Below are 21,937 nucleotides of genomic sequence, written 5' to 3'. Positions count from 1 at the left end.
TTTTGTCGTTTCAATAATAGATTGGGTGTATGTTAGAATTGATATGGTGCAGGGAGAGATTGCCTACCCATTTCCTATGCAGCTTTCTATTTCTATTTTCACTTGGATTTTTCTTCCTGCACCCCCAACAAATTTATCCATGCACCTTATCAATTTCGAAAAAATATTTTAGAGATGTTTGAAAACCTTTTTGTACTGCGAAAGTTAATATTTTACTTGGTGTGGATTTACTAGATCCTATAGGAATTAACATTAACATTATGAGACAAATATGCCCGGCTATGCTTACAGAAGAAACAATAGAAACGATTTATAAAAATTACATAATATAAAGACACAAATCCTAATTAAACACAAATTCTCATTTTTAAAATTGGTTGACAGTATACTCCTTTATATAGTCTTTACTTAATAAAATTGAAAAGGAATTTTTGAAAATAATAATTGAGACTTAAATAATTGAATATATTTTTAAAAAAGTATATTGATTTAATAAGAAAAATATATTAAAAGAATTTTGTTTTAATTATTAATTTGAAGTTTACAAGTGTTGTTTATGGAGTGGGTGTGGGGCGTGAGAGGAACAGCCGCCTGGTGCTTGCCTTACCTACCTACCTCGCTCGACCCATTCACTTTTATAATTTAGGTCTTTCTTTCGTTTATGTTTTTTAGTTAACACAATGATATTTAAAAACATTATTTCATTATTTTCTCACATCTCAATTGGATAAGAAAACTGAAAAAGTTTAATTTGAACAATATAATAGTGGATTTTTACGTATAACATCTTTATCTGTATCATTTTTTTACTTTGAGAATTTTCCTTATTTTAAATTATTTTTCCAATATTCAAATAAAAATTAGTTTGAATAATAAATAAAAAAGAAAAGAATAACGACAAATAAATAATTATATAGCAGTGAAAAGCGAAAAAGCGTGGGTTTTTGGTTTGGTTCATACTTGTTTGTGTGGGTATCGTTAGGCTAGTGACGATCGGATCTAGCTACAGCTACAGCTACAGGTGCGGTTTCTCCTTCTTCTTCTTCTTCTTCTTCTTCTTCTTCTTCTGCATCTTCTTCCAGATCTGTCTTTCAATCACCACAGGCGTATCTTACTTAGTCCTAGGGTCTTTGTTTCCGCCATAGATGTTGTTTGTTCGTATCTGCTTCTCCTGCATGTTGTCAAGAGATTTGTTAATTTCTGTTGATATGAAAAAGATGAAATTCGTCGATGGATTACGGTTTTTCTGATTTGCTAGTTTTTGTTTGCTTGATTGAAGATAAAAGAAGCAAGATGTGGGGTGTAATAAGGCAAAAGGTACGACTTTTGTCTGATTCCAATTGCAATTGCATTTCACTCTACTTCATTCGATGAACAGAACAGAACGCACATTTTTTTTTGCAGACTCAGAGCATTCGCCCAGCCTTCTCCGCTATCAGACATTTTTCTTCTGCCGCCAAGGAGGTTCGTATTATCTAATCTCTTATCAAATATCAACCAAACTCGCCGTTTCTCTGATTCACGTCTTTCGCTGCAGATCACTGTTCGAGAGGCTCTCAACACCGCACTCGATGAGGAAATGTCAGCTGATCCTAAAGTCTTCTTGATGGGTGAAGAGGTCATCCATTTGTATTCTATTCTATTCTTTCTTCCCTTTTTACAATTTTTTTTTTCGCCCTTGCCCTCTTCTATTAAGTTTGTGCCTTCATTTTGCTTCTGTTTAAATGCAGGTTGGGGAATATCAGGGTGCATACAAGGTTAGTTTACTTGTCTTGCCAACCTCTGGATTTAACAACTCGATACTATTATGTAATACTTCTTAACTTTCTTTCTTCTTTCATTTAGATATCCAAGGGGCTGCTCGACAAGTATGGCCCTGATAGGGTTCTCGATACTCCAATCACTGAGGTCATTTTCTTATTGTAACAGATTTCTTATTGAACATGAAAGTTGACCTTTTCAGCTTCTCGCTTTAACATTGTACTCTAATATCCGTGTTCAAATTATGTTTTTGATACCATGGTTGGTTCTGCATCATAAAAAATAAGATTAACAGACTGACTTTTATGAATTGAACTTAACTGCTTATTCCTAGCAAAAAAGGAGCAGGGTTTATACATAGTTAGTTGCATATGTTGGATTGACATAATTTTTTGTGAAATATTATACAGGCTGGTTTTGCTGGTATTGGAGTTGGTGCTGCTTACTACGGTCTAAGACCTGTTGTGGAGTTTATGACTTTTAACTTCTCCATGCAGGTAGGAATATATCTTTATTGCATAATTTCTTTGTTAAACTGAGTTTGGAGTTAAGTGTTACATTTCTTACTGATGCAGCACTTAATTTGTATAAGTATATACATACACACACACACACACACGGTTATGTAAACCTGGCTGCACATGAAGATAATTAGATGGCATTGTGTGAGTTTTCTCTTTAGTAATTGGAATACCAGAGTTGAGATTTTCTATACATGATGATTGATTCCACAAGGAAAAATGTTGACTTCCTTGTGAGGCTCAGGATATAGGTGTGGCTGCTCAACCCAAAAAATGCTTTGCACGAGAGCAAAATGACTGCTATACTGATTTTTTTATGAATACAAGATAAATGATATAATTAATTTCTTGTAGACATACAAGTACTCAAAAAATAAAAAATACTCTGTAAAAAGCATAGTCATCATTCATAAATAAAAAAGTCATAATGATATAGTTCTGATATACGTTCATCCCTAATAACAATTTTCTTAGGCATAATTTTTAATAATTAATAAGTTAATGACAACAAAGGATCATAAGGATAAAAAGAGTACAGTGCTAAACCTTGACAAGTTTGAGCCTCTATGTGTTGGAGGGATGACATCATGTGGGTTATGAAGTGCAAACTAGAACTAGTCAACACAAAAAGTAGATAGCATCCAAGCAAAAAGGAGGTGGCCAAGTGTGCGCTGAGGTGACAAGAAGGGGAGTTACTATGAACAACACCAGAAACAACAGCAAAAAATGGATAATGGTGAAGCTCAAACTAGAGAGTGGGTGGGGATGGGGAAAACAATGCATGCTTGTAAATGGCATACTGCTAGAGGAGGAGCCTCATAGATATGGCAACATAAATAAGTGGGGCACATGACAAATCACCAATAGTGGTCAAGATTTTACATGTTTTGGGCTTGTGAGTGAGTGCTGCTCTATCAAAACCTGAAGTGATGCTCCTTGCATTGCAGGGATGGCAAACTTAATGCTTTTGAAATTCTGTGTTTGACTACCCTGTTAAAGATATAAAGCTAAGGATTTGTTGTTGGTCTAAGCTGCTGATCTCTGCATTCAAACAAGGGATTCAGTTTATTGTTAAGAGTGCCAATCATATTTGACTTTAAAAATCAAGCAATTCTGAAGTGTTTTAAATGATAGTTTGAACATCACATCAATGCCATACAAATCAATTTAGTTTATTAGATGCCAGGCCTTTTTGCTGCAATTTGGTTACTTGACAATGCTATCCTCTGCATGAAGTAGGGCCTTGTGTTTGTAATCTTAATGTTGACCACTCGTAGCTTGAATATTGAATACTAATAAATTCTGAAGAATATTGTGTCAACATGTGTAATTATGCTTACTTTTTTGCTTCATTTGTCTGGTATACGGCTGCGTCATCTTTGGTTTTTTAGGTTGCTGATTAATTATTTAATTTTTATCCACTCACTGTATTTTAACTTCTGTTGCAGGCAATAGACCATATTATTAATTCTGCCGCAAAATCCAATTACATGTCTGCTGGGCAAATATCCGTACCTATTGTCTTTAGAGGACCCAATGGTGCTGCCGCTGGGGTTGGTGCCCAGCATTCTCAAGTATGGTTCTCAAAGCTGCTTTCTTTTATGTACAAACTTTTTTTATTATTTACTTAAATTCTGCATTGAATTTACTCTGCTTTAGAGCTGTGGAGAACTGATAAATACTTTAGGTTTCATCTGTGTATCTACAACTTTGCTTTTATGCAGTGTTATGCATCTTGGTATGCTTCATGCCCTGGGTTGAAAGTCCTGACACCATATTCATCTGAAGATGCACGTGGTTTGCTTAAAGCTGCTATAAGGGACCCTGATCCTGTTGTTTTCCTTGAAAATGAGTTGCTGTAAGTTGTGTTGCTTGATTGCCCGTCTCTCCCCCACCCTCCCGAAAAACGAGTCCCCATACTTTTAACATCAGTTATTATCCCAAACAATATTTAATTTGTAAATTATGTCCCCCAGATATGGTGAGTCATTCCCTGTTTCGGCTGAAGTTCTTGATTCCAGTTTTTGCCTTCCCATAGGAAAAGCAAAGGTAGTTAATTATGTGTAGTATACGAATCCTTGTTTTTGAGCCATATTTAGTTATTATATTTACTACACAATAATGCATTCTTATTGAATCCTTGTTTGCTTCATGCATTTTACCACTAACAGATTGAGAGGGAAGGAAAAGATGTGACTATTACAGCTTATTCAAAAATGGTTGGCTTTGCTCTCAAGGTTTGTTTACCGTCAGATCCTTTTGTAGTATAGATATGTATATTATGTTGTTCACATGTTTGTTCAATTGTTCATTTGCCATGAAGTACCAGAGAGACATAGTTTTGTCTTACATTTATATATAATAATAAGACAGGAATTAATGATAATAGTTTTTTCTAGATGATTTGTGTCTTATGTGGCATTTTATAATTTACTTTAAGAAAATTAAAAATCTCTAATCCCTTCTGTATTACCAAAGTAGACAACATTCTTAAATATCTCTTCTTGGTGTTTAGGCTGCCGAGATACTGGCTAAAGAAGGAATCAGTGCTGAGGTAAGACTTGCAAGAGTTTATGAACTTTCTCCTCTTTCTGCAAAACTTCATTTGGGTTATGATAATGGTTAGTGACGTTTTTAACCTCATAGGTTATTAATTTGCGTTCAATCCGACCGCTGGATCGCTCCACAATCAATACTTCTGTCAGGAAAACCAACAGGCTGGTGACAGTTGAAGAAGGGTTTCCTCAGCATGGTGTTGGGGCTGAAATCTGGTTTATCTCTTTACATTAGCTTTCTGTGTATTTTTCTGGTTAACTCTTGGCAATCATCTGAGTGTATACTTCTCTTGAGCAGCACATCTGTCATTGAGGAGAGTTTTGGTTATCTTGACGCACCGGTTGAGAGAATTGCTGGGGCTGATGTTCCTATGCCATACGCAGCTAATCTGGAGAGAATGGCTGTCCCACAGGTAATGATTAAAGAATATTAATTGTTTCTTCTGAATTTGTCAACTTGTTTTAGAAGATTTGTTTTCTTTATTTTGATCCAGAAATGTATTTCTATTTTGAATGGGAGTAATGATAGTCTGGACATGATGGTTTGGTGTGACACGAGTTTTGATGCTAATATGTCTATAGATAATTTAAATCTGATCGCTTTTTGGTATATGTGGGGGGACAGATAGAAGATATTGTTCGAGCTGCGAAGAGAGCATGCCACAGATCGGTGCCATTGGTTGCAGCTGCTTGAAAGTTGTGGAAAACTTCGTGTCCTCTATTAATCCTTGATGTACCAAAAACAATTTTTCCCCCAATTTCCACCATAAAACAGCAGGAAGAAATTTCAACCAAAGAATGCTGGTTTTAACTCGTGGGTTATACCAGGCTTTGGTTTAAAAATTCTGTTGTATAGTCCTAATTTTCAGGACTCACAGATGCCATACATTTTTCCCCCTTCTCAGCCAGCATATATATGGAGGATGTTAATACTTAATAACTTGGAAAACAATGACACAGGGCGGGAAGTCTTCTGTGTTTTTGGTTTCTGTTTGGCAATAACTAAGTACTCAATTTTTTGAATACATTATCGAGTTTCTTTTTCTTTCCAGTGGACCACTTCTTGTAAGATCTAGCTTACTGTTTTGATTCATTTCCGTTTACTGTTTTAGTTACATTGGCATGATAGAGATATTTGATTTGATGTGAGGTTCGTGTCCTTGAGGAGAACAAGGCTGTGGTTACCTGGTTGTGTTGTGGATGGTGTTTGGTCTGTAAGTCTCCGTGAACCCCCAAACTTATATACATACCTTTTTTCTCTGTCGTTCTTTCGGTTCAGCAATACCCACGAAATCATATCGGGTGCAATCGAAGAAATTTCTCCATTTGCCTTTTCCTCTTTACTTTGCGAACTTTACCTTTTCCAGTTATCTCTGTACCCATTTCGTAAATGAGTTGAACTTTTATCCTTGGAAACTTCTTCACCGTGAATCATGTGTTGAAGATTGCTTTTGAAATAGTTGTTTTAGTCAACTTCATTTAGTATCATGTCAATGTATCAACAAGGGAAGATAGTTTAACAAAAGTGATATCGTAAACCTAATTGTATGCTCTAAAATATTGAGACCAATTGTACCATTTGATGGCACAAGAACACATTAAGGTGTTTAGATAATAAACACATGTATATGCAGATAATGTAAACTCAGTATTTTGTTATCATAAAAAGTCCACTGGGATTAGATTGTTTAGACAAGCTACAAATGTTAATGTTAGACCGTTTAAGGTCTCAACACTAGAAAGACGTAGATATGTTCTTCAATTTTTATGTCAAGCTTATGTAACCTCGTGTGAAAATGTAATTTTCTTACAATATCCAACTCTCACCATGTGGGCTTCATTTGCATTGTAGATAAATGACACATCAACCCCTAGAAGGAATAAAGTACAACAATCCAAATACTCTTCACTGTGGGTAAACAAACTAACTAAATACATCGGGTTCTATGACATTAATGCACCCACCTTTAACACTAACATTTTTTTATAATCCATATCACATATGAAGTATCATTCATAGACGACTCCCAAGTTTTTCTAATTAAATGACCAAATTTATCATGACATACATGAAACTTTTTAACAACCTATGATTAAAGAGGACAATTTTTTGTAATTAAACTAGTCATAGGTTTTGGTGTAAAAATCTTGGTTTGAAACATTGGAAATAAAGGTTGAAGGGATTGCAATTTTAGATAAGTTACCATGATGACATTAATCACTGTAGTTCCTCAACCAAATTAAAATCTAAAGTAGTTCTAGACCGTGTAAAAAAAAAAAAATATAGATAAAGTCAATTAATCTAAGTTATCTCCCAACAAAATCCAATCATGAATCCTATTAAATAGTGTTTAAAATTGTAAACAATAAAATTAGCAATAACAATAATCTAAATGAAGGTTTGTGATTGTTTGAAAAAAAAACTATAATAAATTATATAAAATATTAAAAACATGTAACTCTTAAATTCATTTATCAATAAATTATATATATATATATATAATTAAATATCCCTTTACATTAGTTAAAAGGTTTTTCAAATATCTTACAAATTTTGTATGTGAAATGCTATCATTATACCTTTGATAATATGAATATTTAGTCCTAATAAACTATAATTTAAAATGATAAAGATGAATTTTAGATGTTGAGTATTTTTTTATAGACTTATACACAGTGAAATAACACGAACATCTTACTAGATCATTGAAATATATTCTATATTTGAAATTTTATTCTTTCTTAAATTTTTTTTGGAGTCGTCCTACGTATTCTTTCTTATATCAAACTGAGTATTGATAGAGTTTGACTAAAGCATGACTCAGCTAACATAAATGAGATTTTTATAAATTGTGGGATTGGGAGTATTTTGCGAGTTAAAAGTTATAAAAATAGTCTTAGTGTCTTTTATGTTGAAAAAAAATATTTTAATTACTAAATTGATGATTTAATACTCAAATTTAATTTCATCATTTCTTTGAAAATTTAAATATGTTCGAAAAATTTAATGGTTAAGTTCTATTCATATAATTCTAACTATTAATTTCATCTCTCCATTCTTTTTGTAATGATTTATAACAATGTAAGATGGTAATAGAACTCCTGTATAGATAAAAGAATCAAACATTGATAAAACAGAATAAAAATGAGAACGCAAAAAAATATAACAACAATTCAATTAAACATTCATTACTTAACAAAGGGTCCCGTGCTTTGAAACCAAAAATAGAACTCAAACATCGGAAAACAAAACTAAGAACATTGAAATCAAGAAGAAAGAAGAAAGATAAATCGTCCTAGATCCCTGATCCATGTGTTATTGCTTCTTCCAAGTTTCCCTTGATTAGTGGCTCACTAAAATAATTTTTCTAAACCTTAAATCTAAAAGGGATTTAAGTTCATTGCCAATTAAAACAGACATAAAAAAAAATAAAGTGTTGCAGCATATAGCATATGTCACTTTTGCTACTGGAATGCGGGGAGTGCATGAAATGAGCTTTCAGTTGGTATCTAATGAGAAGGGGAGGTCCACATGTAGAAGACTCTCCAATGTTTAAGTCAGTAGGAACATAAAGATAGTAAATTCTTAATTGTATAAGTGGTAAGAGTATGTGATAATATTTCTTGTACTTCCTAAGAGTGGATAATTATAGATTAATCAGGTGGTATCATTTGAGTGGACCATTACGAGTCATTTGGATTAACCACATAACTGTTATTCATTATTCCATAAATAGCCGTTTATTATTTAAGTTTCATTGACTATGTTGTTTTACTCATGATAGTCATTGATGACAATAAAGGCTCGGTTAAGGGATGCATATAGTCACCCGAACTCTTTGGCATTCTCGATCTTATGGTCGATAAGTACACAAGTCTCCCAACTCAGAAGCCGAGACGATAATCTGGTGATGAGCAACCAATGGGTGAATAAGTTCGGTTTGGACCCATTTAAATTTAGTAGAGGTGAACCATTGATTTCGATTTCAAGTAATGTCTATTAATTGATTCAAAATTGATAAAATTTTGCCATGTTTGAACTCGAATTCGTACTTGATCGTACAACTTTGTCGATGTTCATGTTTAAACGAATTACTAGTGTTGATCCAATGATTGATTAGTCTTGATGAACTATCTAACCATTTGATTTAAGGTAGCAAAATATGTCTGATTGTCGGAGAGATGTCTTCTAAATTCAACTAATTGTTGATTAGGGTTGTATATTTTCTTTATAGTTGCATCACAATTTTATGAGGTGATCATATGGTCATCAAAATCTTCCATAGATTACAAAATATGTTTTCTTAGTTTTTTTTTGCAAATTCTTTGTTACCAAGACTTTTTTAGAACATAAATATGATAAAAGGCACAAAAAGTTCTAAAAGGATTTGGGATTTATACATAGAACTAAGCTTTAATTACAGGAAAATAGCCGAGAATTGCATGCAAAATATGCCGTGAAACGTAAACCATTATGTTCGCATGTATGAAGTCGACTTCACTTTCAGAAAGCAAGTTATGGGATTAAATTGGATTACATTATTGTTGGAGTCAAGAGTCAAAATGTGATAAATAACTGAGTTTTGCACAGAAATGGTATTTTTAGAAGCTTCAGTGCTCACTTTATATATTTCTTGCGTAGGAAGTATTTTTAATTTGAAAAACGTGTGTTTGTTTGAATTTGAGTTGAGAATTTTGAAGAACAGTTTTGGTATTATTTTAAAAGTCAAAGTTGAATAGTTTACAGAAATGGTTTTGGAGAAGAACATTTTGTATTGATTGTTGTTGGGGAAAAGAAAAGAAAAATGGTATGGGTGGAAGGTGTTGCCTTGACTTTCGAGTAGTGAAGAAAAGTATTTCGGGTGAGTAGTTTTATAATATAATTCAATGATAACAAGTTTGTGGAATAATATAATAATAATAATAATAGTAATTATGTAATATAGATACCGAACAATAATGATATGATAAAAAATTAAGATGCAAATATACCAATTTGTATATTATATAAGTATATTATATATAAATTGATAATAAAGATTTATGTTTTAATATTTTTTTTAAGAAGATATTTCTTGATTTTAAAAAAATTGTTCTTTATTTATATTTTTTAAATTAAACACTTCATAGATATGTATTTTATAAATATTGTACCAGTATCTATATCCAATACGGGTATATAACACAGACACTCCATTTAAAAGATGTCTCTCACTCTCATAAAATAATAATAGTAAATAGAAATACAATAATAATACTTAAAAGTGAATAATAATAATAATAATAATGATAGAAATAGAAATAATGGAAGGTTGGGGGTGGTGGAACTTGCGTGGGAGGAGTTGTTGGCGTAAGCAGAGGAAGCGGTTGAAGAAAGAAATGGTCTGATTGGGATGTGGAACGGGATTTGACCACCTCCTCCTTGTGGTTGTTGTCGGCGATTTCCATTTTCTCATTCGTTACGAACAAACAAACCAAAAGTTTAACAGAAGAGAGAAGGAGAAACGATTGCAAGGCATCGATGAAGAACTCTCTGAAGAAATTGCGAGGTTTGGCGCTTCAGAATCATAACCACAATCGCAGTCACAAGCATGCCTCCTCCAACTCCATTCAGCCTCTCGGCCAGCTTGACGAGCTCGCTCGGGCCACCCAGGCACGCTTCCACCTTCGCATTTCTCTTTTCATCTCTATTTCTTCAACATATCCTACCCTATCATGCAATACATCACTACTTTTAGGGTTTGACGGATGGAATTGATTTGGAATTGCTGTTCAGGATATGCAAGACATGAAGGACTGCTACGACACCTTGCTTTCCGCCGCCGCCGCAACCGCCAGCAGTGCCTATGGTAGGGTTGTCACGGTGGATATGTCATTCATTCGTTCATTCATTCATTCATTCTTTTCATATCTTGTATTGTTCTCTTCTTACAGAATTCTCCGAGTCCTTGCGGGACATGGGCTCTTGTCTTCTCGAGAAGACCGCTTTGAATGATCACGGAGATGAAACTGGCACTCTACTCTTCTTCTATCTCTTCTTCCACTTCCACTTCCACTTCCACACACACCTCATCACCTTTTCATTTCATTTTTATCTCATCACTAACCCCTATTCTTTTCCATTCTATTCTTGCAGGAAAACTTCTCCTCATGCTTGGCAAAATCCAGTTCCAACTCCACAAACTCATTGATGACTACGTCATTTCCTAATCCTATCTCTATTTCCATTTTATCTTTCCTTCTTTTTTTCTCTGCTTTCATTACTCTTTTCTTTCCCATTCCAGCGTTCCCATATAATCCAGACAATTACCACTCCCTCAGAGTCTCTCTTGAATGAACTTCGAATTGTTGAGGTTTCTAGTCTTTTTTATGTCTCTATCGATTGCACTTACACAAACCTACTTATGCATCACTCTCCTTCAACTTTTTCTTATTGCTGTAACCTAAAAATGTCTTTATTTTTATATTCTACATGGATGACCTTCTGTAATTTTCATTTTTTTTTTTTAATACTCGACCAGGAGATGAAGCGGCAATGTGATGAGAAAAGGTTTGAAATGTTTCGTTGGATCTGGTTTTATCTTTGACTGTCATTCTGATATACTTCTTGTCATCGTGTCATATGATCTGCTGCAGAGACTTATATGACTATATGGTAGCAAGATACAGAGAAGGAGGCAGGTCTAAAGGCGGGAAAGGAGAAACTTTTTCTTTGCAGCAGTTGCAAACTGCTCGTGATGAATATGATGAAGATGCTACTTTGTTTGTTTTCCGATTGAAATCTCTGAAGCAAGGACAATCACGTAGTCTTCTAACACAGGCAGCGCGTCACCATGCTTCTCAGGTTCTTCACATGCCCCTGTTTTCTTTTAAGAATTGGAATTTCCTACTTTTTTTTATGTTGATTACCATTGCTTTCTTTTGTTACCAAAAACAGTTGTGTTTCTTCAAGAAATCAGTCAAGTCCCTTGAGACAGTAGAACCACATTTAAAATCTGTAACTGAACAACAGCACATTGATTACCAGTTCAGTGGTCTAGACGAGGAGGATGGGTATGAAGGTGACTATGGAGATGATGATGGTGGTGGTTATGATGACAATGATGATGGTGAGCTGAGTTTTGACTATGGACAAACTGAACAAGACCAAGATGTTTCCACATCACGAAACTCCATGGAGGTGACTACCTTAAGTAACTAGGATCTTTAATTTTTTTTCTTCCCCTTTTATGTTTCTTGAGTTTATTTAGAACTGGTTGTCTAATGAAGCATGGGAAAGTACATCTACTAACAGGAAAAAGGGAGCAGGTGAATGACTGTACACTCATGTGGTGGTGGTTGAGGGGTTTGAATCCTACTTGCATGCTAAGGTGTATATATGCTTGAAATCAAAATTAATTAGTGAATGAATAATTTCCTGGAGAGAGATTATGTTGTGTAGGCAGGACTTTAGGAACCAAAGTCCACCAGCATTAGAGTTGTGGGCAAAGTTGTTTTTACTGTCTTAGGCTAAAAAAGTTTTGCATCTTTGTTTATTTAATTGTGACTAACTGCTCTATGCACACGAGTAATCAGTTTAATTAGAATGCTGCTAGATGGATGGATTGAGCAAGAACCTCTTCAAGTAAACTATGGAGTTTTAACTTCTTTGGTCAGTGCATGAAATGCTTGGAAGTTTTCAGTAATGAACTTCTGATTTTGAAGATTTTGGTTCAGAACAATATTTAGAGTTTTAATTTTCAAGTTTATAAAACACTTCAATAGTTTATATTACTCATCTTGATGACCTGCTGCTTAACCATGTTCGCATCTTTACAGCTGGATCAGGTGGAACTTACACCTCCTGGAGGTTTTACAGCTGAAGCTGCTAAGGTAAAAAAGACATCTATTATCTTCAGTTTTTTTTTTGCCTATAAAATTTAAAGTATGTGAGAGCATGCATAATGAATGTTTTGCTCTGTTTGCAGGAAAACTTAGACAAACTTCAAAGGAATTTGTTTTCCTTTAGGACTAGGACAGGGAGCCAATCTGCCCCGCTTTTTGCTGATAATAAACTTGATGCAAGTGAAAAACTGAGACAGATGCGCCCATCTTTATCACGGAAGTTTAGTTCATATGTGCTACCCACACCCGTTGGTGCTAAGAGTTCAATTTCTTCAAGTTCAAATAATCCAAAACCTTCCAAAGTGCAGGAAAATTTAAGTGAACCTACAAAGAACTTGTGGCATTCATCCCCATTGGAACAAAAGAAACATGAAAAAGATATCGGAGATGAATTTTCTGGTTCTACTGTCAGAAGTGCTCAGTCAGTACTCAAGGAAAGTAACACCAATACTGCCTCCACGAGATTGCCTCTTCCTCTGGGAGATAATCTTTTATCCTCAAACGATTACATTTCTGCTCACTCCAAAAAGATTAAAAGACAAGCCTTTTCTGGTCCATTGACAAGTAATCCCGGTCCTACCAAGCCTGTTTTGGTTGATAGTGTTCAACTGTTGTCTGGACCTCTTTTTCCTGGTCCAATTCCTAAGCCTCGGTCATCTTCTCCTAAAGTATCTCCCACTACTTCTCCCACTCTTATGTCTTCACCCAAAATAAGTGAGCTTCATGAACTTCCTAGGCCTCCAACCAGCTTCCCATCCAATTCAAGGCTTTTAGGTTTGGTTGGTCATTCTGGTCCATTGGTGCCTAGAGGTCAAAAGGTTTCCTCTGCAAATAATTTGGTTGCATCAAGTGCTGCATCTCCATTGCCAATGCCACCTCAGGCCATGGCTCGTAGTTTCTCCATACCTTCTAGTGGTGCTAGAGTTGCAGCATTACATGTGCCTAGAACACTAGATTCTTCTCATAGATCATCTATATCTGAGATTGTTGCTTCTCCTCTGATGCCACAAGCGTTATCTAGTAGTCAGCCATCATCAGATTGCTGAGGCTGTTGTCTGGATATTTGGACCAGAGGTATTTTTGTAAACCAGGGTTTTTTGTTTACTTTTTCTTCTTCTTATTTTTTTTTTTTTTGTTTTTCTGGATTTATTTGAACTTTTTTTTTAATTGTGAAATTTAGGCAATGTAGAAAGTGTTGAAATTTCATTTATAGATGGCAAAACATTTGTCTCAATTTCCCTGGTTTGGAATGGGATAAAATGGAGATAAAGGTTAGTACCTACTTGTATAATATCAAGAACCTGTAAGAGCCTTTGATATAGGACACCTATTATTGAGCAAGTTCTATCTTCAAAGTTCTTAGAATGTATAAATTATTTCCAATCCCCCAACCTTGTGGAATAAAATTGTTAAATGAAAAATATCCAATACTTTTTATTGTATCTTTAGTGTAATTTGGAGTATGTGAGTTTATTTCTTTAGACTTTATTAATTAGGATTATGATAAAATATTAGGATAAATAAAGGTTAGTACTTTATGTATTGCAACATGATATTTCATATCATATGAAGTCAATACTAATGTCATAATATTCAGTTTTTATTCTCTCATTTTCCTCCGGCAATACCTCAATCTCAATAATTTAAACATGTGTTGTACTTTCGGACCCTCACTGTCTAAGTAATCTAGAATTCGCTCTTAGCCTCCCCCAGTCTTCTAATAAAGTGTTGAATTTAATCACAAGGCATGTGGGCCTATGTACCATCTATGCTTCAAGCCAAAGGGCATTTGGGTGAGGTGATGCGTTCTAAATTTTTTTTGTCTTTATCTAACCGTTTAAACTTTTGGAATAGTTTGGCATATGACAAATTAAACTGTGATCTTTATACAAAATACTCTGTACTTGAAATGCACATTGGGATTAAGAATATTTTTGGTGCAAGCATCATCTATTTTAAATGGACTTGACATTTTATGTACAAGTACTTTACAATACGAGGTCATACATGCAGAAACTCACTTCATAGCAAAAAAATTTCATCTTCTCCTTAAAATAACATGTGGAATAGGTGGAGGTGTTTATAATTTGATGGGATTCATAATTTAGGACATGATAGGTCAGTTTTTACAATGCATTGGAGAATTTTCAGTTCTAAACTAATTGGTATTACCATTGTAAGATTTAGAAATTGCTTTATTATTGTTCTTTGTTCCTGCTACCAATACTGTGAGAAATTTTAGTTTAACATATATATGATTTAATGTTCACTTTCTGTTTTTCAGGATGTAGTGATGTGCATGTTTGACTAATATGCGATGAACCCAGGTATGGTCAATGGATACTTGTGCAGACTAATTCTACTTACGTCTGAAGTTAGCCTGTTTACGGCCTGGCAAATTAAGCTCAGGGCCAAGAAAACTTAGGTCAAGTTTTGGTTAGCTGCAAAGATGTATATATTCGTTTTACCTAGTATTTGTTTGTCTGTCATCATCATTGTTATTTCAAGCTTATGGGCCTTTTTTTTCATATTTCGAAATAAATGCCCATCGGCTTTATTGTTGAGATATGCATTTAAGCAATGACGGTAACCAATCCATCACGCCTCCCCTTTACGAGCAATCCAACTGTCTAATTAAGTTGTGTACCTTTCACTGGGTGAAATTTTCTTTCATATGTTTTCTTAACTAAACATTTCTATGAACACATCAAATAAATTATCGGAGAATTCGATTCTTTTCTGGATTTGCATTCATAAATCATGCTTTTGATTAGAAGAGAGAGAATATAATTCATGTAATGTAACAATGTTGCTGCTTTGATTTTGGATCACTATGTGGTTAATAAAACGTTGAAAGTTTCAATAATAAAAAAAACGAGAAATGAAGTCGACCTTCATGCGATTACCCTAGCAGGTATGGAACCACTCAAGAAATTGCTAGTCACTGGCTAGGTACCGTGGCATTTTCTATGAACAGGTAGAATTAGTTTGGGTCAGCTAAATGTGTACTCTTGTTGTGAACATGTATGCAAAATCCAAATACCCAAGTTTAACTGGCTTCTGTCATTATCATTATAATTATAATCTATATCTATCTATATATTACAAATAGACATCGCAAACTATCCGTACTAGCTGTACAGATTTGGAAACCAAGAAAAGAATTGCCGAGGTCCTAATTCGAATGCAATGCATAATATTGGTAATTTGGAACTGATGCAAGGAAATTAGACATTTCCCATGATACGCTGTTTGAACGATCGAGATTGGCTTCCTCCTACTCGTTATTTGGTAGATATAGTCTTTCATTTGCAGCTTTCTCCAGTATCATATCTGACGAATCCCATTAATTCTGGTCCTTTAAGTCGTGTATTATTCTTGAAACTGCAGGAATATAAACTATCAGCTAATGCTCTCACACTTGTAGATCAGCTACTTGAGCATGGATCTAGAGGTAAGAGAAGCATGAAATCATAACAGAGGAATGTCATTATCAATGTTATGTAGTAGCATGAAAGTAATAGCTAAATTCTACAATGATCAACATTGAAAAGTCGAAAGTAAATTATCAACGCCATTTTCATAATTTAATGGTATTTATATAATTTCTTGTCACCAATGATTTGTGCAAGTAATAATATCAATTTTCCAAATAGTAACGAAGTCGACGTTGTCAAATACTCAGATTAATAAGTTTTATATGGACTCACCTTAGTTCAGAGAACTTGGAAAAGGAGCCGGATGTCGGGAAAGTACCACACAGATCGTTGTTTGATAGGTCTCTGCATAACATAAGAAAAACAAATTTAAACATGAGAAATTAAAATTGATGGAGAAGAATGAAGAGATGTTCGATATTGATAAGTGTAGGACAGAGAAACTCACAAGATCTTGAGGTTTCCCAACTTAGTGAGTTCCCTCGGTATTCTTCCAGTGAGCATGTTGCCATTAAGACGCCTGTGATTTTGTATATCATAAAAGGTTAGGCTTAGGCTTGGTGAACGGTCCACTTACTGTTTATTTTAATTAACTTACAGGAATTTGATGTTGGAGAGGTTGGACAGGCTGGTGGGGATGGAGCCAGTGAGGTTATTCTGGTAGAGACCCAGGCTAACCAGGTTCTTGAGCTCTCCAAGTTCCTTTGGTATTGGACCCTTCAAATCATTCTTGTACAGTTCTCTGCACATTGCCAAACCAAATCTCACGTTTTCTTATTGCATAACACACCCATTTTTCCATCACTCTATTAATCAGCTAGAGAATAAACCCTCATTTGATCTTTAGTGATGTCTGTGAGACAGTTTCAGAAAATAGATAAATACAAACTTCGCTACGGCGCTTACAGAAACTGAAGGCGCTGGAGCCTCCCTAGCTCTGGAACCAAATGACCCGAAAGTTTTGCGTGTCCGAGGTCCCTGCATGAGTACGCAATTGTCAGACCTAACTCAACCCAATGAAATAATCAACACTTATCAAACACACTGTCACACACACACACAAGATGGAGTTAATTACAGTCGGGTAACTCTCTTATCATCATCACAGGTAACATGGAACCATGTACAAGGATCCACCAAGGTTGGATCCCAGCTCTGTAGAACGTTACTTGGGTCTTTCACAGCTCTTCTGAACGCGAACAGAGCATCACCTGTTCGTTTTCAAGTTCAAAAAAGCAGAAAATATTATTGTGGCAAGATTCTTCGAAATGAGTGGCTGGATACACATGGAATGTATATATATTGAAAGGGGTGGGTTTACCTTCAGAGTTTGCATTTACAACAGCAAAAGGGTCTGATAGGAGAAGAAAAATGGCAAGAACGTGAAAAGGCACCCTCATGCTCGTCTCCATGAAGTAACCCTTAAAGTTGGTAGAGAGAGAGTTGACTGGAGTAGAGATTTTAGACCCTCGCCCCTCACACAGACTGACACCAATAGATGGTTCTATTTGTAGTCGAAGTGTGCCTCATAGTAATAACAAAAACATGCAGTAGAGACCAAATCTTCCTCTTTCTTTAATCTTTAATGCAATTATGCTTTTGGAATGGAATCACAAATATATGGGGTATTTTATAGTGCCCGTAAATGGATATGGGATGCTACCTCTTTAGTTTGTCTATTCACACTCAACTACCAATGTAGTCTTACGTCTAAATATCATTACTCTTTTTCAAAACATAATTTTAAACCAACAATTTAGTGATTCCCATAGGCCTCTATAATTATAACTATATATATAACGACTATTTTTTTTCGTTATCACGATATTAATTATTCAATTTTATCTCTTTATATATATAATTGTATGATTAAAATTGTTATTCTTGAAATTATAAACACTATTTGAACTTTTAATAAGGAAAATGTTTATGTGCATTTAAAAGTGAGATTTTTTTTTGCAACTTTAAAGGAGAATTTCTGGAATGCATGTATACGAGAAAAAGGATTAAAAAATACGGTAAAGGTATCAAAGAGGATGTAGATTAATTATTTATGCTAAAATAATAGAGTTTAAGGGTATAGCAGTAGCAATACAAAGAATGTTTCAGCATATTAAACTAAATTGTTATTCTTCCTCTTGTCTGCTTGTATTTGAAAACAAAAAGAATAATTTTATACTTTAGATTCGGTGATGAATGGTGTGATTTCAAAGAAGGAGAATAATTGTTCATTCTGCTTTCTTTTACTAGAAAAAATTATCTTGGCACAAAGCACAAAGGAATAATAATAGTGCTATTTGAAAACTGTAAGTAATAAATGATAAAGATGATAAAGTTAAATTGGTTTTTGATTAGTCAACCATGATGTTAAATTACACGTAAAAGTAAGGCACTACTAGCTAGGAATGAAGAAAGTGAATAGAAAGATTATTGATGGTAGTTTGGGCTTTGGCATTCCATGTGAAAGGCAAAGGCAAAGGCAAAGGCAAATGCAAATGAAATACTCGTCTTTTAATGTATGTTAATGGGTCCAAGTCCAAGAGCATAGTTTTGACTTGGGAGGGGTGAATGGGTTGAATTGGTTGACAGCATGAATGATGCATGTTGATGTTGGTTTGTTCTCTTTCAAGTTACTGTACTTTGTGTCTTCTTTTTTGATAGTGGGAGCATAAAAGAGTCCCTTTGTGTGATCTTAGACAGATAATGCCATGATCTCCTCATTAAAAGAAGTGAGTTGGAGAGTTCAGACTTAGACCACATCACTGTCTCTTTCTCTCTCTCATTATCCACGTTAACTCCTTTTCCCTCTCTCACACACACACACTCACCATAAGCATTACTGTACAAAACAAAAAGCCCTCTCTATATCATTTCTCTTTCTTCTCTCCAAAGGGAGAAAAGCTTTCCATAGCATAATTATTGTTGAGTGTATAATCAACACCTCACGTGTAAAAGAGATTATATTGGTTCTTTGACCATCTTTGACCATTGACCACCACATGTAGAAAGATGTAATATTGTGCCCCACCACTCACATTTTACAGTTGTCTTTTGACTTCTTAGGAAGGGAAAAGGATGTAATATTTATTCAAATCTTTAATCTGTGATTGTGATCCTGTCTGTGTTTAGGACCCTATTCCCGCCATGCCTTCCTTCAAATCAAATTCAATCCAACACTTTTCTCAAACCAACTTTTTCTTCCTTATCAAAGCCTGTGCAATTTAGGCATTTTAATATCATCATGTGCTCTCATAGATATTGAATTTCAAATTTGTTGACAAATAAAAGAGATTCACTCTGTGCAATCTCCTGCGGACCAAAGACTAGTTCATCCTTTTTCATAAATTAATTTGGACCATTTTCATTTAAATTTATAAAGCATTTTTAAAATATACAAATTAAAACAAAAACCATCTAATCACTCAAATACATTCTTTAAATTTAACGTCCATACATATATGAACATAAGAATTTTGTTTTATTTTATGATTACTTCAAAGTAGATTTTAAATAACATGTATAGATTTAGGACTAACTTCTTCATAAACTTAAATGAGTTCGATTACTTTATTATTACCATTCACATGTATTTTATCTCATAAATATATTGTTATTATCATTCAAATGTATTTTATCTCATAAATATGACTATATTTTAGCTTCTATTTGGAAGTCTCTTAAACTCCTAAATACTCTTTCTATTAAAGTAATATATGTTATCACTACAAGAAAATCATTAAATAGAAATCAATTTTAGAGGCAACAAATAATTAGTTACAAAATTGATTAAATTAGATATTATTTTAGAAACTACAACAATTATTAGTTTCTAAAGTAATTTATATTATTGATAAAATTTATAAACTAGTTTTTAAATTGGTATCTAATTAGCTATTAGCTACCAAGGTATCTAATTGTAAACATTTTGGAACAGTCTCGAGATTCATGGAAGACACTGTGAGTGTTCATCCAATAAATTAGGAAAAAATGCTTACCTATTGTATACATTGAAAGACACAATCCCTTCCTAGAAAACAAATACAATGATTTGAACTAAAAGACAAAGCTTTATTCGTCATAAGACACAATCTTGCCTACTTACTAGATCCAATGATTTGCTAATCATAAAAACACTTAACTTTTTTACCTTAACTATAAGTGGTTGTTTGATAAACAATACTTGTTAAGCCATAAGTAACTTGGTAAATAATACTTGGTCGAGTCATGAGTAACTTAAGAAATAAGACTCTTTAATAGGGTTAGTCAAGAGTGACCGTGACTCGAATGAATACTTGTTAAGTTAGGAGTGACTTGAAAAAGAATATTCAACCGGGTTAACCAATAGTGGTTGGAAGTATAAATAATACTCGTTAAGCTAGAAGTAGCTTGGAAAATAATACTCAACAAGATTAGTTATGAGTGATTAGCTGAAATAATACTTGTTAAGCTATGAGTGACTTATGGAAGGAATACTCAAGGGATTATTCATGAGTGGCTACAAGCCCAAATAATACTTAAAATGCACTTCATAACATTAGTCTACTTAGTTGAACTCAGTCTATCGATTGAAAACTGGATGTAGTCAATTGCAACAAACGAATCAATATAAAATGTTATGTATATCTCTTTCTTCCCCATCTCTTTTACATTACATGTTAATATTATATATACTAACCTAAGAAAGACAGTTATTGTGTTTCTTGGGATCTATTAGACACAAGAGTTATAATCTGATCATCTAAATGAACAAAACTATCTGAACATCTATTATTATACAATATTTACAAAAAATTTGTAAACTTAATTAAAACAATATTCAACCATCTCTTATTTTGTTTTCCCTATTTTTCACATTCACAAACTCACTAATTTCACTGAATTTACGTGTGTAGAGGACATGGGAGAGAACCTCTTTATTAGTTCCTAAGTAGCTTCCTTGGAAGAAATCCCATAAGTATATATCTATTACATTATCTACATGTCATGTCATATTTGCATCACATAAAATTAACTACATGTGATTATGTATAAAAGTCATCTATTCATAATAGAAACCAGTTTTTATCATATATAATAAAAAAAAATAGCTTTGTTATGTACCACAAACGCTAATTTCTATTGAATTGGAAATATGGAAAGAAATAAGTTGCGAAATACCACTAAAGAGAACAAAATATAAATGTCAAAGAGATACCAATGAGAGATGAATAAAAAGAAAATAAACAATTGATTGGCCATAAAGATATGTAAGTGTGAGTAACTAAGAAAAAAGGTGGGAGGGAACGAGAAAGGTTTTCTTAGATAAAGGAGTGTTAATAAAATAATGTTTTAGGTGTTAACAATGTATTAAAAAAATATAAAGGGTGTGAAAAGTATAAAAAAAGGTGGGTGTAAATAACAACCCACCATACTTTGTTGCCGGTACACAGCTATCACTACATTAATTGAGATTCCATTACCAAAGCCTCAAATTGTACGCACTGAATGAAAAAAAAAAAGTTATTGTTGTGAATTTATAAAAACAAAAGGCAATTATTCATATTTTCATTATTTTCTCAGTGAAGGATGAAGACAAGAATATATGAATCTTACGAGTCACTCCGTTAGGGAAACTTTAAATATAAAAAGGAAAAGCAGTTGAGAAATTTTTATTTATTAAAAGGAAAAATAGTTCACACTAATTTGTTTGTTTAGGAGTGTGGAGAGTGAATGATTGTTTTCTGAGTTATTCGAATGGAAAGTAAAGTGATTTTTGTCTAATGATGAGATAATATACTTA

At 33.8% G+C, this 21,937-nt stretch overlaps 3 protein-coding genes across 5 annotated transcripts; 2 read left to right on the top strand and 1 right to left on the bottom strand.

The window, feature by feature from the left end:
• Positions 1-589: 589 nt before the first annotated feature.
• On the top strand, positions 590-5,888 carry LOC137823830 (pyruvate dehydrogenase E1 component subunit beta, mitochondrial). 2 transcript variants are annotated; one of them, XM_068629119.1, is made up of 15 exons: positions 590-1,021; positions 1,280-1,317; positions 1,405-1,464; positions 1,538-1,618; positions 1,731-1,757; positions 1,846-1,908; positions 2,172-2,258; positions 3,731-3,856; positions 4,007-4,140; positions 4,259-4,331; positions 4,454-4,519; positions 4,798-4,836; positions 4,929-5,053; positions 5,136-5,250; positions 5,463-5,888. In XM_068629119.1, exons 2-15 carry the CDS (start codon positions 1,294-1,296, stop codon positions 5,529-5,531), a joined length of 1,089 nt encoding a protein of 362 aa, XP_068485220.1. In that variant the 5' UTR covers positions 590-1,021; positions 1,280-1,293; the 3' UTR covers positions 5,532-5,888. The 2 variants fall into 2 exon arrangements, with proteins under 2 accessions (XP_068485220.1, XP_068485221.1); XM_068629120.1 differs by having other exon boundaries at positions 942-1,021; positions 1,259-1,317.
• A 4,235-nt stretch (positions 5,889-10,123) lies between these two features.
• On the top strand, positions 10,124-15,367 carry LOC137826960 (uncharacterized protein At2g33490-like). 2 transcript variants are annotated; one of them, XM_068633126.1, is made up of 11 exons: positions 10,124-10,490; positions 10,614-10,686; positions 10,772-10,849; positions 10,974-11,035; positions 11,122-11,190; positions 11,359-11,387; positions 11,474-11,681; positions 11,775-12,017; positions 12,656-12,709; positions 12,805-13,795; positions 15,006-15,367. In XM_068633126.1, exons 1-10 carry the CDS (start codon positions 10,359-10,361, stop codon positions 13,765-13,767), a joined length of 1,911 nt encoding a protein of 636 aa, XP_068489227.1. In that variant the 5' UTR covers positions 10,124-10,358; the 3' UTR covers positions 13,768-13,795; positions 15,006-15,367. The 2 variants fall into 2 exon arrangements, with proteins under 2 accessions (XP_068489227.1, XP_068489228.1); XM_068633127.1 differs by having other exon boundaries at positions 10,129-10,490; positions 10,576-10,686.
• A 394-nt stretch (positions 15,368-15,761) lies between these two features.
• LOC137826961 (leucine-rich repeat protein 1-like) lies at positions 15,762-17,764 on the bottom strand. Its single transcript, XM_068633128.1, has 7 exons — positions 17,480-17,764; positions 17,237-17,369; positions 17,065-17,136; positions 16,757-16,900; positions 16,607-16,678; positions 16,432-16,503; positions 15,762-16,105 (listed from the first exon to the last, which is right to left on the bottom strand). The coding sequence occupies exons 1-7, from the start codon at positions 17,568-17,570 to the stop codon at positions 16,027-16,029; spliced, it is 663 nt and encodes a 220-aa protein (XP_068489229.1). The 5' UTR covers positions 17,571-17,764; the 3' UTR covers positions 15,762-16,026.
• Positions 17,765-21,937: the final 4,173 nt, after the last annotated feature.

Source organism: Phaseolus vulgaris, chromosome 8 (assembly GCF_000499845.2).
Source record: "Phaseolus vulgaris cultivar G19833 chromosome 8, P. vulgaris v2.0, whole genome shotgun sequence".
Taxonomy (NCBI): domain Eukaryota; kingdom Viridiplantae; phylum Streptophyta; class Magnoliopsida; order Fabales; family Fabaceae; genus Phaseolus; species Phaseolus vulgaris.
The sequence above is the reverse complement of the archived record's forward strand: the minus strand, read 5'-3'. Positions and strand labels throughout refer to the sequence as shown.